The sequence below is a fragment of the Myxocyprinus asiaticus genome, chromosome 24 (assembly GCF_019703515.2).
Source record: "Myxocyprinus asiaticus isolate MX2 ecotype Aquarium Trade chromosome 24, UBuf_Myxa_2, whole genome shotgun sequence".
Lineage (NCBI taxonomy): Eukaryota > Metazoa > Chordata > Actinopteri > Cypriniformes > Catostomidae > Myxocyprinus > Myxocyprinus asiaticus.
Genome location: NC_059367.1, coordinates 8,451,432 through 8,470,460, shown reverse-complemented (window position 1 = coordinate 8,470,460; position 19,029 = coordinate 8,451,432). Strand labels below are relative to the sequence as shown.

At 39.5% G+C, this 19,029-nt stretch overlaps 1 protein-coding gene across 2 annotated transcripts in view; it reads left to right on the top strand.

The window, feature by feature from the left end:
- The first annotated feature begins 934 nt into the window (after nt 1-934).
- The window catches only part of LOC127415011 (E3 ubiquitin-protein ligase TRIM33-like), a 52,294-nt gene continuing 34,199 nt past the window's right edge, over nt 935-19,029 (top strand). For both annotated transcript variants that reach the window (XM_051653460.1, XM_051653459.1), the window contains exons 1-2: nt 935-1,737; nt 18,422-18,540. In XM_051653460.1, the coding sequence (XP_051509420.1) occupies nt 1,122-1,737; nt 18,422-18,540 (735 nt within the window). In that variant the 5' untranslated portion in view covers nt 935-1,121. The remainder of the gene's footprint in view (nt 1,738-18,421; nt 18,541-19,029) is intronic.

Genomic DNA, 19,029 nt, shown 5'->3' with positions numbered 1-19,029 from the left:
CTACAATGGCATCTGAAACTGAAAACTATTGATTTTAAATGATGCTGCATCCAAGCCGCTAGGTGTCAGTGTAAGTCCAAGATGACATGAAGACAACAGTGACTGAGTGCACCTTTAAATGCAGCAGTGGTTGCATATTTTTAGCTACTTGTGTGCTTTCTTCTAAGCTTTTCCCCAAAATATTGTAGACTCCCCATTTATCAGTTGAAGTGATTCGAATGTTGCAGAAAATTTGAGTTCCTTTGCATTTAATGGAATATTCCAGGTTCAATACAAGTTACGCTCAATTAACAACATTTGTGGCATTATGATTTCAACAAAAAAATCATTTAGACTCGACCCTCCTTTATTTAAAAAAAAAATTGCGTTACAACAAGGCACTTACAATGGAAGTGAATGGGGCCAGTCAATAAACGCTTAAATACACAAAAGTATAAACATACAAGACGTTATTATTGTGTGTTTTGTGATTTCAGTGTGATAAAATCACTTACTAACCTTATCTGTGTAAAGAAATATCTAATATTACAACTTTATTGTCATGACAACAAAACCCTCTAATCGCAGTACTGGATATAACTTGACAGCGATAAGGTTAATAAGCGATTTTATCACACTAAAATCATTTTATCACATAATAATTACGTCTTGTTGCTATAATTTTGAAACTATGCGTATTTGACCGTTTATTGACTGGCCCCATTATAACTCCCATTGTTAGTATAATGGGTTTGTGTGACGTTTGTAATAAGTTCCTTTAGATTTAAATTATTAAAAGATGTATTTGAAATGTTAATTTTATTGATGTTTTTTATTTTATTTTTTTATTTTATTGATGTTCAAGAACATGACAGTACAGTTACATGACTTATATAAAAAGCGACAACATCAATATCCAATCATATTATGGTAATAGTTTATCTTTAATAAAACGTTATAATTATAATATTTTATAATATTGTACAGTGTCCATGCTAATTTAAATTATTGCACTTCAAAAGAAAGCTCGTTATCGAATAACCTCTCTAGCTCTGTGACGAACACGAGAGCGACGCGATGACGTCAAAGCCATCGAATTTTCTGAGCGCTTCGAACGTCAGGCGGTTCAAAGAGGAGCAAAGATGGCGGACAACAAAGGCCAAGACTGTACGGAAAGCTCCGCCAACATGGAGGTAGAAGCTCCGGCAGGTGGAGAAAATGGAGACGGCGGCACGAAGGAGCAAGACGCGGTCATTTTAATCGACGCGGACCATAAAAACGAAGGGAACGAGCTCAAACCTCAGGAGACCGTCTCCCAAGCGCTAACGACATCCAGTACTAGCAACAGCTGCAGCGGAGCTCCAGACGAGACCCCGAATGCCGAGAGCAATGAGCCGCCGCCGCTACCACCACCACCACCACCACCGCCGCCGCCGCCGCCACCGCCACCTTCGTCCTCCTCTTCCTCTTCCTCAGCGGAGAGCACCACAGCTGGCGCATCACCCGCTCTCACCACCGAGATGTCGCCGCCTCCGCCAGCACCACCACCACCAGCAGCAGCATCTTCTTCCTCAACCCCTGCCGCCCCGATAAACCTGCTGGATACGTGCGCTGTATGTAAACAGAGTCTCCAGAACCGCGAGTGTGAGCCCAAACTCCTGCCCTGTCTGCATTCATTCTGTCTGAAGTGTATCCCGCAGCCGGAGCGAAAGATCACCGTCCCTGTGCAGGGCCCTCATGGACAGGACACTCATATTGGTAAGTTTGGAAAAAGGGAACGGAACTATTTCAGTGCAGTCCCTACATTACTCAGCCTTGTTTACATATGTTGACATCATGTGAAGACTGGATTGAATGTGCAGTCACACACATGTGAGATCACACATTATGAGTATCGATGTGTTGGTGTTGTCCCCCCCATGCAATTATTAGGCTTTTAAACCCACTTATTGCAGTATTTTAGTACCCAGATTGCTGTCAGAACTTAAAGGGATAGATCAACCAAAAAATTACAATAATGTAATCATCTACTCACCCTTATGTTATTGCAAACCTTTCTTCTGTGGAACACGAAATAAGATGTTAAACAGAAAGACAGCCTCATTCATTTACTGTTCACTTTCATTGTATAGAGAAAAGATGCAATGAAAGTGAATGGTGACTGAGGCTGTAAGTAACGTAACATTCTTCCTAACTGCGAGCCATGTTCAGTGAGCCATGTGAAGTTAAGTAAATACAGCAGACAGTTATACATGTGCATAGATGGACTCACTAACCGACCTTTACATACTACTGACTGATACTCTATCTAGCCTTTCAAAACCATCAGTTTTGCCTAATGCTGTTTCATTAGAGTTAAATGTATAGATTTTGTAGCCAGAGACAATTATGTGTCAAGTGTCAGTCTAATTTTAATGTTATTCTAATTAAACAATAGGGCTGGGTATTGCTACAAATTTCCTGATTTGATTCCGATTCGATATCGATTCATATGGGTAATTTCAGTTATTATGTCCCTTTTGCTTACATATGAAAGAAATTCTCTCCCAGCTAATGCTGTTAATTATACAGGGGACCTTCTAGCTAGATACATTACGAAAATATTAATTTGACTAATTACTGTATATATTTGATTAGTTTTTCATTGTTTTGGTCACATTTTGGCTTTTTAAAAATGAACAAATCCATTTAATCAATAAGTAAGATAATATATTTCATGTTATTTTTTGCTACATGTTCATTGCATAATTTATACTGTTTACAAATATTTACGTTGATTTGAACGCGTGCTAAAACCGGTACTCTTTAAGAAAACCGGCATTTCTGTAAATGAGCGCATGTTAAAGAGAGAATAAAGCACATAATTTGGTTGTAAATGCAAGTGATTTCCTATTATTGTAGTAGATGGTTGCACAGAGTAAAATATCGATCTTGGGATTTAAGAATCGATACCGAGATCGTTCAAATGAAGATCGCGATGCATTGGAAAATCTATATTTGTACCCACCCCTATTAAACAACCATGTTTTACCTATCAGGGGCTTTTTCCAGTGGACAAACTTACAGGTCAGTTAAACCAAAAAAAAAAACAAAAAAACAATTCTGTCCACATTTACTCACCCTCATGTTGTTCCAAACCCGTATGATATTCTTTTTTACATTGAACACAAAAGGAGATACTTCATCAGTCACCATTCACTTTCACTGTTTTGAGAAAATGATGCAATGAAAGTGACTGTTTACATGGACACCAGAAAGCGGTTTATTGTGATAAAGCTGCTCAAGGCTCAAAATCAGCGAATGCGTTTACATGGACCGTGCTACCGGCTTTCTCTTTACTCCAGTATACATGCGGCTCATTCAGTAAGCAGCTTTCTCCACAGCAATGTAATTTCCCTGCGACGCTTGTGTAAATAACAAACATGGCATCCAATGAAGACTTAGCTCTTTTATTCTCCATTGCTTTGCTTTATTTCCAGATTTTTCAGAGTTGTTGCCGAGTTCGTTTCCTTAACTTTCTGTCATGACCTACAGCAGAATAGCTGATATAGTGGGGTTTTCTCTTTTACATAAAACTCCGGGATTCCCCAGTGTACTTGAGCACATATACACGAACCTGAGGGACTGCTGAGTGTTGATATTTTACATTGGTGTGTATAAATGGGTGTATTTTATAGTATATGTGCTTTTCCCCACTGTAGTTCCAAAATGTTTTTTTTTTTCATCCAATTTGGAACGCCCAATTCCCAGTGCGCTTTTAAGTCCTCGTGGTGGCGTATTGATTCGCCTCAATCCGGGTGGCGGAGGATGAATCCCAGTTGCCTCCGCGTCTGAGACCATCAACCCGCGCATCTTATCACGTGGCTTGTTGAGCGCGTTGCCACGGAGACATAGCGCGTGTGGAGGCTTCACGCCACCCACCGCAGCATCTGTGCTCAACTCGCCATGCGCCCCACCGAGAACGAACCACATTATAGCGACCACGAGGAGGTTACCCCATGTGACTCTACCCTCCCTAGCAACTGGGCCAATTTGGTTGCTTAGGAGACCTGGCTGGAGTCACTCAGCACACCCTGGGATTCGAACTAGTGAACTCCAGGGGTGGTAGCCAGCGTCTTGTAGTTCCAAAATGTTGAATTCTTTCCGCAGTGTTGACTTGTTGGGCTCCATCCTATGACATTTGTTATCTGGTCTGTTTATGCACATGCACACTCTTCAAAACCCTGTAAGAATGCCGCTTATGTGTTTAAGCCGCATTCTCTGGGAGAAATCTAGGTTTTTTTAACCACTTCCTCTTAATCCCTTAAGCAGCGTAAGGAAATCGGCGTTCTCATTTACATGACGTTTCAGAACGACATTTACTGCAAAAACCCTGGAATAAACCGTTTTCTTATGTGCATGTTAACATGGTCAGTGAAAGGTGACTCAGACTAAAATTCTGCCTAACGTCTCCATTTGTGTTACGGTGGTCTGATCCTAACTGTCAGTCACACATGGGCATCAGCACATCACACTTTTGACGCCAGCGTTTTAAGTATTGATGATCATGTTTTGTGCTGACCTGTAAATAAAGCTTTTAATGACCTATAGTGTTCAAATACATGAGGTTACTAGGAATAGGCTAACACTCCACAGGAAGTGGTAATCCAGGGGTCATGGCCTCTGACCTCCCCCACACAAAATCCTGTTCTCATGCTTAAAGCTTGGCTGACATTCACAGCGGCTTTCTTTGACAATACACTCTCGTGTCGTCCCCAAATACCCAAAATGCTTAATGTTTTGCCGTTTAATCAGATTAGAGGCAGTGATTTCTGAAAGTCCCTGTGGTGAATGCTTTGTGTTTGTGAAGCATGAACTGTTTTAACACGGTGGGATCCAAACATAGGACACATCCAAACAACATGATCACAGTCTGTTTTGTGTCATTATTGGATCAGTGGAGATGTGATATGATGAGCAGTCTGAATTGTTGTTGATGTACATGCTTTGCTTTGGCATTGAGGTTTGCAGAATATTTCCTTAAAAGTTGAGCTGTAATAAGTGAGCAGTGTGTGCGATTTATTTTATTTTTACAGATTGACTATTTGCATCCAGGTGATAATAGCACCTTCCACACAGCCCAGTTATTTGCACCCCAATAGTCTGATGGAACCACAGAAAAGAAAGAACCCTATAATGTATGCATTTAAATTGGGGTGCAAATATTATCTGCCACTATTTGCACCATGGTGCAAATAGCATCTGACTTTTTTTATATTAAATATGATAGTTCACTCCAAAATAAAAAAAATTCAGCCATCATTTATTCATCCTCATGTTGTTCTAAATCCACCATGACATACCTTTTTCTTGAGGAACACAAACAGAGATGTTAGGCAGAAAAGCCTTCAGTTCGCTTTCATTGCATCTTTTTTCCATACAATGAAAGTGAATGGTGACTATGTTTAACATTCTGACTAAAGTCATACGTGTTTAGAAGAGCACGAGGGTAAGTTAATTACAGGGATGTGCCTGGGTGGTCAGCTAATGCTGGCGTCACACTAGTTTGTGACGCTTAAAGCCAGCTTCTCACTAGCCGATTTTTCCAATTATTTTTAGGTGTTCGCTTCATTAACATAATCATCGGCCAGGTGAAGGGAGATGGAGTGACATTAGTGTCTTAGCGGGAGGTGTTAATCACTTGTGAGCAATGAGTGCAGTTAATGTATAAAACAGTGTTTTTTCCAGGAGGATGGTAGCAATTTTTTTTTTTTTTTTTTTGCAGAAAAGCATGCCATCTAGAAAGTGCTTGAAATCAGTGCATTTGGAGGAGAAGCTTATTGCTCTTTGGAGTCAACACGTAGATGTTTGTATGACATATCTATTATGTCATGACAAACCATTAAAAGAAAAACATTTCTGCTGCCCAGATCTTTGCAAAGCATGACAATAAATGTGTTAAACCTTTTACTTTTAGTACTCTGGTCTTATATTATTTTTATATAACGTAAACACAAGCTTTATATTTGCTTCTTGCTAGCGTTCTCAATAGAATGTCTTTATCAAACAACCTAACATAACAGATGCTGCAGACTCGGAGTCATATTGAAAATACCTGTGTATTAAAAGCTTCATGTTGATTGGCTGCGAAAATGGGGCGTGAGAGTAAAGCGTTGAGAAAAGTCAAAGGCAGTTGTTAAGTGTGACACCTTTTCTCCGTTTTTAACAGGTAAGTGTGACGGACTCACCGACTAGGAGGAAAAGATCAGCAACAACAGTCACTAAGTGTGACAACCCCCACCCAAATAGAGTTGTTCTGAGTCTGCTAGTGTGATGCCAGCTTAACATTAGGCTTATAGTTTTAGTGGTGTTTGATTTAATGTGAGATGCAGTTCTCAAATTAATTAAGAAATGCAACTTCTTCATACATATGGATCAGGTGGGGTTTATTCGGGGCCGCAGCTCTTCTGGTAACATTAGGCGTTTCATTAATGTCATGTGGGCAGTGGCGAATGATCAGACTCCGGTCGCTGCCATCTCACTTAATGGCGAAAAGGCGTTTGATATGGTAGAATGGGATTATCTTTTTAAAATTTTGGAAATGTACGGGTTCGGGAGTATGTTTATTGGATGGATTAAATTACTTTATAGACACCCGGTAGCAGTGGTACAAACAAATGGATTAATTTCAGATTAATTTACTCTGGATAGGGGCACCCGGCAGGGTTGCCCTCTTTCCCCCTTATTGTTCTGTCTTGCCCTGGAACAATTAGCAGCCGCAATAAGAGAGGAGGATGATTTTCCAGAGGTGATGGCGGGAGGTATGGCGCACGAGCTTCTGCTTTACGCAGATGATATTTTATTATTTATCTCCGACCCTATTAGATCTATGCCTTGCCTCCACAGATTTATTAATTCCTTTTCTAAGTTCTCAGGATACAGAGTCCATTGTTCTAAATCCGAAGCTTTGGCACTGACAGCGTACTGCCTGGTAACGGCTTTTCAGCCGGGCGCATTCCAGTGTTTGGGTATTTTATTCCCAGCAAATTTGTGTGATTTAGTTAGTTAATTTTGACCCTTTAATAAAAAGGTTTTCGAGCGATGTGGACAGGTGGGCTTCATTACATTTATTGATGATTGGGAAGGTTAATGAATTGTATTCCAAAATTCAACTACTTGCTACAGTCTCTTCCTGTAGATGTCCCCCTCTCTTATTTCAAGCTATTTGATAGCATAGCGAAGTCCTTCATTTGGAATGGTAAACGTCCCAGATTACATTTCAGTAAGTTGCATAGGCCGATTGACAAAGGTGGGCTAGGCCTACCCAAGATTTTGTTTTATTATTATGCGTTCGGTCTCAGACATTTGGCTCATTGGTCACTTCCACCTGAAAGAGCCCCTCCCTGGTTTTGTATTGAACAGGAAGTTCTTGCCCCTATTTTGCCATTGCAAAGCCTTTCTATCAAACTAACCGGAAAAAGTTAAATTACACGCCTTTATCTTGCATTTGCACTCGGTATGGACAAAAGTCTCCAGTGTGTTTAATATGGACATTTATTTAAATGTTGCCTCAAGCTTATGGCTGAACCCCAAATTATGTATTAATAATTACCCTTTCTGCTGGTCAGAGTGGATTGAGAGGGAGGTTAATACACTCGGTGACCTATATGAGAGTGGAGTGTTGAGATCCTTTGAAAATTTGGTTAAACATTTTGGGATCCCCAGATCTCAGTTTTTTAGGTATTTACAGCTGCGCCACTTGCTCTGTACTATTTTTGGGAATAGCATAAACCCCCCTAAAGCAGCAGATACTCTGGGAGTGGTGAATATTGCTTTTGGAAAAAGTAATGAGGTATCAATGTATTACTCCCTGTTAATTCAGAATCTAGGGGATGGAGCTTCAACTTCTCAAGAGATTATGGGAGAAAGATTTTAACTTGGAATTGGAGGAGGGAGTGTGGGCTAGGATTCTAATAAACGTCAAATCTGCATCTAGAGATGCAAGGGTGTGCCTTATGCAGTTCAAGATTTTACATAGATTCTATTGGACCCCCTCTAGATTATATAGGCTTGGTCTTAAAGACACACCCACCTGCTGGCGATGCCAATCAGAGAATGGAGACATAACCCATGCCTTTTGGGGGTGTGTTAAGATCCAGGAGTTTTGGTTGAAGGTTCAGAGTTTTGTGTGTGATGTATTGAGCACCCGGGTATCATTTTGCCCCAGACTCTGTATTTTGGGCAATGGGGCAGTCATCAATGTTGAGAATAGACACATAAAGAGTTGGGTCCTAACCAGTGTCATGATTGCTAGACAGATACTTTTAAGGGGCTGGAGGTCGGCTGGAGTGCTCTCATTTCAGGAGTGGTGCTTGGAGATGGGAAGGTGGCTTCTTTGAAGAAGGGTCATTTAGGAGACTGGGGAAGTTTAACTTGTTTATGGAGAAATGGGGCAGATATCTGTCGTTTGTGGATGTGTGAATATTATTATTGTTATTATATATATATTTTTTTGTGTGTGTGTGTGTCTATATCATGTACGACCACTGGGATGTTATTGTTGGCCAGGGTGGAGTTGGGGATTGGGAGGGGTAATAGTGGGGATTAATGTTGATTCTGTGTATATATGTCTTGTTTTTCTATGTTCAAATATGTGAATCAATAAAAATTGTTAATCTGGAAAAGAAATGCAACTTCTTGGGGCCTGGGTAGCTCAGCGAGTAAAGACGCTGACTGCCACCCCTGGAGTCGTGAGTTTGAATCCAGGGCGTGCTGAGTGACTCCAGCCAGGTCTCCTAAGCAACCAAATTGGCCCGGTTGCTAGGGAGGGTAGAGTCATATGGGGTAACCTCCTCATGGTCGCCATTAAGTGGTTTGCTCTCGGTGGGGCACGTGGTGAGTTGTGCGTGAATGCTGCTGAGAATAGCGTGAAGCTTCCACATGCACTATTTCTCCGCGGTAATGCGCTCAACAAGCCACGTGATAAGATGCGTGGATTGACGGTCTCAGACGCGGAGGCAACTGAGATTCGTCCTCCGCCACCCGGATTGAAGTGAGTCACTACGCCACCACGAGGATTTAGAGTGCATTGGGAATTGGGCATTCCAAATTGGGGAGAAAAAGGGGAGAAAATCCCCCCCCCCCCAAAAAAAAAGAAAAGAAATGCAACTTCTTAGGCTATGTTCAGACTGCCACTAAAAATCCGAAAAAATTTTTTTTTTTTGCATATCCAGACTGTATCCAGATGAGTTTTGATTGTCTGGACAGCAAAAAACCACATGAAATCTGATTTTTCCTAATCTGATTCAAACCACATCGGGAGGTGGTTTCAAATGCGATTTAAATCAGATTTTTTCAGATGCGTCTCAGTCCAGACCCTCTGGCTGCTCAAATCGGATTTCAAATGGTCTTTTGCGTCACTCTTAACGCGACACAAAACGATGACGTCAAAAATCGGTGACTGCAGCACGGAACATCACAATATTTACCAGTCTCCTCCATCGCTGAGTTTTTCTTGTGTGACGGAGGAGTTCTGCACCGCGACTGGACAGGGCGCTTATTTGGAGAGTGAGATGATGCACCTCCATTTTTCCCGCGTCTGTTTTGAAAGCATCATCACGTGGGTACACCTAAGCAACCCATGCAGATAGGTTGGTTATGTCTGAACGTGCAAATCTGATTTGATCACTTGCAATTAATTGTGCGGACAATCTGCCAGAAACAATCTGATTTGCCTGCAGTCTGAACATAGCCTTAGAGAGAACAGCCAGTAAAACCCTCTGCAAGAGGTTTCGTCTCTCTAATGCTTTAAGTTTAGTCTATTTATGTACCGCTGCTGTTACTGCAATCAAAGCACAGAATCAACAATACATTTCAAGAGGATCACTGTTGGACGTTAAATCTTCTGTGTACCTGCACCTGCAGTATACCTGTGTACCTGCATTCTGCGCTTTTGAATTCACTGCAGCATATTTTACATTGAAGCGTGTCATTCTGTGTTCAGGATGCACAAAAGCAGTTTAGTGTATTGGAGCCTTTCTTATTTCTTTATTTACTTTGATAGATTTGTGCAATAAGATGTTATAGTTATTTAGCCTATTTAATAGTTGAATAGCCGTTCGTTACCTTGTTGAAGTGCTGTGCTTGGCGTCCGTATATACCTCTGAAACGCGTCTGATAGGGGTCACGTGAACATAGCGGAGCCTAATTATACATTATTATCCTTAACATTGACTAGTTGTTCAAACAACCAACCCACTAGTCGATAATAAAAATTGGTAGTTTTGCATATCCCTAGCCAATTTTAACAGATTTTTTTTTAACTATCCCTTTAAATAATAAATATTCAGCATTAGTGCTGCAGCATGTATAAGTTTTTGTTTTTTCTTTGACTGTTTTACAAACTTTTACATCATGACTGTTGTGACAAAATGCACCCGTATCATTTAATACTGATGCATATTTAGAAGCCCAGAGGCTATCAATTCTTTCTAGACTTTTATGCAAACAACAGAATAAATCTCTTCACTGTTATAACAGAATGTCATCAGGTCAGTGTTTCCTTATTTAATCAAAAACTGTCACATTTCAGCATATTTTATCATATTAGTAAGGTGATCTCATTTTTTATACTTCAGGTCTGTACTTTTTCGTTCTGATAGCCTGAAGGTAAATTTGTTTGAAAATCAGTTCTTGCAAAGATACGAGTTGTTTTCTTTTTCCCCACCTGACTACTAATTGATGGATGGATGGATGGAGTGGTTTCAGAGTAATTCCTGTTATGCAGTACTTTTTAAACTCTGTAACTAACCAGACTAACCTCACTTTTAGAAAAATTCTCTGGTCAAGCTCAGGTGCTTAAATTGGATTAATTATAGCTTGATTATTTACACAATGGCAAGACACATAACAGGATGCCTAACAGGATGGAAATGAACAAGATGTAAATAAAGAGCTAATGTTAGTCATTGCTCAGTGAAGGATTGAGAGATTATTTTGATATTTGATTATTTTTTCAAAATATAATGTTTTTACCAATTATGTTTTGGTTAAAGTAGTTTGACGTATTATGTTCGCAACAGAAGCGTTGTTCCCAGTGTTTTGATTTTGACTGTTTATCTAAAATCCATTTCTCTTTGCCGGAAGCCATTTTAAGGAATGTCCCGGGTTCAATACAAATTAAGCTCTATCAACCGCACTTGTGGCATAATGTCGATTTACCACAGAAATTGATTTTCAGTTGCCCTTCAGTAATTTAAAAATAAGTAAAATCTGTGATTACAATAAGGCACTTACAATGGAAGTAAACAGGAGCATGCACTAAAGAGGTTTAAAAGAACAATTGTGAAACGTATGTTTTTTTTTTTTGTTTTTTTTTAAGCACTTTTTAAAAATATTTATTTTAAAGAATGTATATTATTTGAGCTGTAAATTTGTCTATGATGTCATTTTGCGATGGGACTACTGTAGGGTCAAGAAAGTCTAGTTATTTATCACTGATGTGATTCCTTTCTTCAGATTTGTCTTAAGCCCTATTCGGACGGGATTAATTTTTTTGGAAATGTGTCCGTAAAATAATTATTTCTGCTGACATCTGTAATATTTACCATCAATTCCCATGGGATAAGCAGACATGGGTGTGTCTACGGCATTTACACACTGTTGTCATGCATAACTGACCTATTAGAAAATGTATACTGTGCTGATTAATTATGCAGGAAATATTAAACATGAGCATATACTGTGTCTGTTATTATCATAAGAAATTGATTGGAATAACTGGCTAAATACAACAAATATTACACTCTTGAATTAAAAATATGGACAATCCCTACACATTGTAATTTTATGTTCCAAAACGGGGCTCAACACAATTTCCCGCACTCACTCTGCTCAAATCAAAATCAGAAGCTTCTCGTTTCTCTTTTACATGGGTAAATTAACACTCGACAGCATAAAAAGCTTGAGAAAAACATGCATAAATCCAAACGCAACAGCCAGCGTTATCTGAAGTTATGAAGCACATCTTGCATTTTCTGGCGTCTTCTCTTGACCAACACCCAGTTCAGACACTCTGAGAACTTAAGAAACGGCAATATTTAAAGTGCAGGTTTACAAGCTTTTTACTAACACGTCAATTCGCACTGGATTAATATTACGCACTATAATTTCTACCGGCACGAGAACCAAAAAAAAACAAAATGTCAGGAAAAAGTCAGGAAAAATTACTGACTTGACCGATTCGCATTGGATTAAAATACTGAGAAGGTCCCACATCCCAATATAAAACTAATCTTGTCTGAATAGGGCTTTAGATTCTTAAGGCTAAAGTATTCAGTTTTCTGCTTGCCGCTATGTCTCGTGCACAGTGATCATGACATAAATTTCGTCATCAGCACAGTCCGCGCAGAGCCCAGTTTTTCGGTAACGTTGCAAATTTTTTTTAACTAAACCTTATGGTAGTTGTCTTTTTTTAAGATCTTCATTGATTGTTTTTTAATGTTTGTTTTGGACTTTGAGGAATCTAATTTTCTTTGATCTTTTAAGATGTACTATGAAAACTAAGTTTCAAATCTCAAAACTTCCTCCCAGTCCAAAAAGAAAAAAAATTGTTCTCCCCTTTTCTCCCCAATTTGGAATGCCCAATTCCCAATGCCCTCTAAGTCCTCATGATGGCATAGTGACTCGCCTCAATACGGGTGGTGGAGAACGAATCTCAGTTGCTTCCGCGTCAGAGACTGTCAATCCGCGCATCTTATCACGTGGCTTGTTGAGTGTGTTAACGCGGAGACGCGAGTGGAGGCTTCACGCCCAACTCACCACACACCCCACCAAGAGTGAGAACCACATTATAGCGACCACGAGGAGGTTACCCCATGTGACTCTACCCTCCCTAGCAACTGGGCCAATTTGGTTGCTTAGGAGACCTGGCTGGAGTCACTCAGCACACCCTGGATTCGAACTCGCGACTCCAGGGGTGGTAGTCAGCGTCAATACTCGCTTTCGAACAGCGCTGCTGAGTATTCATGTAGTGAATCTCCGCTCTCTTCCTAACAAAACGGACGAACTACGTCTCACCTGTACAAACAAGGACTTTTCAAACTCTGCTGCCTTGTGCTTCACAGAAACCTGGCTGAGTGAAGCCATTCCAGACAGTGCATTACATCTGCTGGGCTTCCATCTGTTCAGAGCGGTTCGCATCACGTTATCTGGGCGGTGGAACATGCTTTTACATCAATGAAAGTTGTTGTACAGATGTAACAACTTTAAAGAAGATGTGCTGTCCTAATTTGGAAACACTCTTTATTAACTGTAAGCCTTTCTACTTGCCGCAGGAGTTTACATTGTTTATTCTGGTGTTTACATTCCTCCACAAGCATGTGTGAGCGCAGCGCTGCAACAGCTGGCTGAACAGATCACAGACACAGAGCAACAACACCCAGACTCACTTATTATTCTCATCGATTTCAACAGAGCCAATCTCACCCGTGAACTGCCAAAATACAGACAGCATATAACGTGCCCCACCAAAGACAGAAATATACTGGATCACTGCTACACAACATTAAAGGATGCATATCACTCTTGCCCTAGAGCATCTTTGGGACTCTCTGATCACTGTCTGGTTCATTTTCTTACAACCTACAGGCAGAAACTTCAATCAGCGAAGCCTGTAATAAGGACTGTAAAGAGATGGACCAATGAAGCAGAGCTGGAACTACAAGCCTGCTTTGACTGCCCTGATTGGAGTGTTTTTGAGGCTGCAGACACCAAACTGGGCGAGCTCACAGAGACTGTGACATCATATATCAGTTTCTGTTAGGATATGTGCATTCCTACTAGGACTTATTTAATGTTCAACAATGACAAACCATGGTTTACAGCAAAATTCAGACAGCTTCGATAGGCCAAAGAGGATACTTACAGAAATGTGGGACAAAATCTTGTAAAATCAGGCCAAAAACACACTGACAAAGGAGATTAGAGTGGCTAAGGGAAGCTACTCTGAGAAGCTGAAAAACAAGTTTTCAGCTAACAACCCTGCATCAGTGTGGAGAGGCCTGAAAGACATTACCAACTACAAGACACCACCCCCCAACTCTTTAGGGAATCAACAACTGGCTGACGACCTGAATGTGTTTTTACTGTAGATTTGAAAAGCCCAGTCTCACACCCCACACCTAATCTGACCTTCTTTTCACACAAACATCAACAACTCCTGTGACCCTCCTCCTCCCCCTCCTGCTACTCAACCTGCACTTAGGATCTGTGAAGAGGATGTGTGCCGGGTCTTCTGGAAACAGAAGACAAAGAAAGCATCAGTCCCAGACAGCGTTTCATCTGTCTGCTTAAACGCCTGTGCTGACCAGCTGGCCCCCATCTTCACACAGATCTTCAACAGATCACTAGAGCAGTTTGAAGTTCCCTGTTGCTTCAAATGCTCCATCATCATCCCTGTCCCAAAGAAACTCAAGATCAAAGGACTTTATGACTACAGAGCCATCGCTCTGACGTCTGTGGTCATGAAGTCATTTGAGAGACTGGTATTGGCCCACCTGAAGGACATCACTGAACCCTTTCTGCTTATCGGGCAAACAGGTCTGTGGATGATTCAGTCAACATGGGATTGCATCATAATCTGCAACAACTGGACAGACCAGGGACATATGCAAGGATCCTTTTTGTGGACTTTAGTTCGGCTTTCAACACCATTATTCCAGCTATTCTCTAAATTAAACCAACTCTCTGTTCCCACCTCTATCTGTCAGTGGATCATCAGCTTTCTGATTGACAGGCAGCAGCTAGTGAGATTGGGGAAATTCACTTCCAGCACCTGTACGATCAGCACTGGCACCCCCCCAGGGATGTGTGCTCTCCCCACTACACTTCTCCCTGTACACCAATGACTGCATCGCCAAGGACCCCTCTGTCAAGCTCCTGAAGTTTGCAGATGACACTACTGTCATCTGCCTCATCCAGGATGCCAGTGTGTCTGCATACCGAAGGGAGGTTGAACAGCTGGCTGTCTGGTGCAGCCAAAACAACCTGGAGCTGAACACTCTCAAAACAGTGGAGATGATTGTGGACTTAAGGAGAAACACCCCAGCATTACCCCTGCTCACCATTCTGAACAACACTGTGGCAGCAGTGGAATCATTCAGGTTCCTGGGCTCTACCATCTCACAGGACCTGAAGTGGGAGACCCACATTGACTCTATTGTGAGAAAAGCCCAGCAGAGATTGTAATTCCTTCACCAGTTGAGGAAGTTCAACCTGTCACAGGCACTGCTGATACACTTCTACTCAGCAGTCATTGTCTGTCCTCTGCACTTCAATAATTGTCTGGTTTGGTTCAGCTACCAAATTGGACATCAGAAGACTACAAAGGATAGTTCGGACTGCTAAGCGGATTATTGGTTCTCCCCTTCCCACCCTCCAAGAACTGTACACATCCAGAGTGAGGAAAAGGGCTGAAAAATCACCTTGGACCCCACTCACCCTGCCCACTACCTCTTTTAACTGTTGCCCTCTGGCCGGTGCTACTGAGCACCAGAACAGCCAGGCACAGGAACCGTTTTTTCCCTCAGGCCATCTATCTCATATAACAGTTGTATATAATTTTTGTTATTTCTGTCTTTTGTTATACCTTGTATGTGTAAGCATACTTGGCAATAAAGTTCATTCTGATTCTTAATTGAGAAAGCTGTTTCTTATTTCACATGTGAAGAGGTAAAAATATGGACTGTTAAGTTCAGAGAGAGAAAGTGCTCTTGAAAAACAAAATTAGGAATTTTTATTGCAAAAAAAAAAAAAAAAAAAATAGGACCTCAGGGGAGAAATTTTTCATTAAAAATGTATGATGTCACCCTTTGAAGTTTTATCAGCATGACTCTCAGTAACCCAACAGAGAAAACTAGTTACCATGTGCTGCTTGTTAATTCTCAACAAGCTCTTTCTTCTATGCAAGCTTGTTTTCTAACTAGACATCAAACTGTTATTATCGGCTAGAATGTAACCGTCTGACCTGTTTGCTACGACACATCGTGAAGCCCCCTTTCAACGAGATTTAAACATGATCAACCCATTTTTTAAGATAAACCACTGCTGCTTATTTATGAAATGTTACAGCTCATAAATAACCTTTTTTCTGTGACATGCTGTAGTTTGTTAGTACTATCATGTGACTATTGTAAATATTCTGATTTGCCAGATGTAAAATGTCAGTCGTCTTGTAAAACCATGTAAATTTTGAATTTAAATGTAACTGTATCTGTAAACACTAAATACAGTGGTTTGTAACATTCATTGTGAATAATAACAGTAATGTTGATTGCTTTACAGGGGTTTGCATGTGACATGCAAACCTCCAGTTAATATCAGTACATAGTAACTGTGTTTCTGTGCAGTATTTTTACAGCTGCTCTCAGCAGCCAATCATCAGCAGGGTTTTGCAGCTGGGGGCTTAGGGAAAACCATCTGAAAGCGGTATGAGCCAGTGCAAACTGGCTTATACTGGATTGCACTGGTTCTAGCTGCAGTTATGTGGGGGGGATTGATGGGCTGTCAGGGAGATAAGGGGGAGGGGTGTCGCATTTGACAAAGGGGGGAGGGGACTTTCCAATCCTACCATATCTCATTTTAAAACTAGATTAAAATTAAATTAAATCAGTTTTATGAATGGAGCATTTTTTGTGGTGAAATGCTGGTTTATGATGCACACAAAGAGCAGACTCATAGTTATTACGGTCCATGGTGGTAATGGCTAATAGCACCATATGAATTATTAATCAATCAAAATCCCTTTTGGATTTTAGATGCATAAGTCGTCATCATGACATATGCAGCATTAATATTCTGTGTTTAATGTAAGAAATGGAACATTTCCAACGGGAAGATTTATTTCTGCCATATGTTTTCCTTCACTAAGTTTGAGCCTTTATAATAAATTGTCAAAATGAAATGTAATTATAAAAATACCCCAGTTTAATGTTAGCCGGCTCTATGACTGAATTAATCACATCCTGATTATGGACTGAAGGGATTTTGTTTTACTAATTTTTTGCCAGAGTATTTTAATGCACAAAAAAAATAATTTCAATGATGAGCATACACACATACATGCCCCATTGAGCACATTCGAGATTGATTGATAATAATAGTTGATTATTAAGTGACATGATTATTGTAGGTTAAAAAAGGTTTATCATCTATTCATGACACTTCAAAATATTTTGCTTTTATCCTGTAGAACACAAAAGGAGTTCTCAAAATGTCAAACATGCACTTTTCCATACAGTGAAAGTGAATGACTAGCTGTCAAGTTCAGTTGCAGTTTTGCAATGCTACATATGCTATATCAAGAAAAAAGTTCACAAATGTAAAAAGTAAAAACTATATTTTAACAAATTACCACTTCAGTTTAATCAAAATGTTTCTCTTCATGGTTATATATTGAACATTACTCAATTATTGTTTAGAAAAAAAAAAAGATATACTGTCAGCTTACTACAAAGTAGGCTAAATATTTTCCAGATAATTAGGAAGACACCGATATGAACAGTTTTGGCCTATACGATACCGATTTTAACAAAAAACTAACCAATACCAATAATATGCCACTTACTCCCCTTATTTTGTCATCAAATCACTATTTTGCTGCTGTAATCGTGCTTTAAAAATGTCTTAAGCTAAAAGATCTATTTTATTCTTCTAACAATATATTTTGTTGTATATAACTTTGTTGCAGTTCTAAACAACAGAACAAAAATTTTACATATTATGATTGAACTTTACAAATTTATATTCTGCATTTCGACATGCTTTATTTATTACCGATTTTGTTTTAGTCTTTATATTACACACAGAAAAATGAATATAAACTTAACACAATAAATTACGTAATTAATTATAAGTAAACCATCGTCTTTTCATACAGTGCTTTCATGCTTATGTGATCATAAGCATGCAAACGCCGATATGAAAAACCAATGGTTGAGATCAGTGGTTTATATTGATGGTTATAGCCGATTGTTTTAATTTGGTCAGTAATTGTCAGAAACATCGGTGCATCCCTACAGATAATATTTTCATCATTTATTTGAGCTTTAGTACACTAACAATAGAAAAGAGAATTATTTAAATTGTCTTTATAATATCATACTTAAATTGTTTGTTTATTTTTCTCTGGTCTTTATACACAAGTAAAAAAAGTGAGGGGGTCTCTTGCAAGGTGATTGTTATATTTGGGGGTCCTTGGCATCAAAAGTTTGAAAACCCCATGTCTAGAGGTCTTCTACTGGTGCATCTCAGTTAAAAAATTAAGAAATAATAGCACGACGCCCCTGTGTATAGTATATCGGAAGATTGATTACTCTTTGATTTGGCTCACATTGACAAGATATTGACAAGACATTCTATTTTAAGTGCTCCGACTTTGCTAACCTTTCTGTTGTTTTTCTTCCAGTGAACGTCATGCGTTGTATGGTGTGTCTCCAGGAGTACAAACAGACTGACATAGTGGACAATTACTTTGTCAAGGATACATCAGAGGCCACGAGCACTTCAGTGGAGAATGCTACACAGGTCAGTATCAGCACTGTACAGATTTAACTAGAGGTGTAATAATTGATTCCTTATTTTTCTCAATGGATCAATTAAAAATCTTGATGCCACTGCAACAATCTTGAAATATGACTTGTAAATAATAAATCGTTTGTGTTGGTCAATAATCGACTAAAAATGTAATTAGGGCAAGTATTTTAAAAATACAATAAATTAATTGTAAAAAGTTACAAAGGTAAAACTTTACAATAAAGTTCTATTTTTTAGCATTAGTTATTGCATTACGTCTCATGAACTAACAGTAAACAATATATTTTTTACAGCATTTATTAATCATAGGTAATATTAGTTACTAAAAATACAGTTGTTCGTTGTTAGTTCATAGTGCATTTACTAATGCTAACATATACACTACCGTTCAAAAGTTTGGGGTCACTTGCCTGAAATGTTTCTTTTGATCTGAAGGTGTATGCTTAAATGTTTGAAATTAGATTTGTAAACAAAATATAA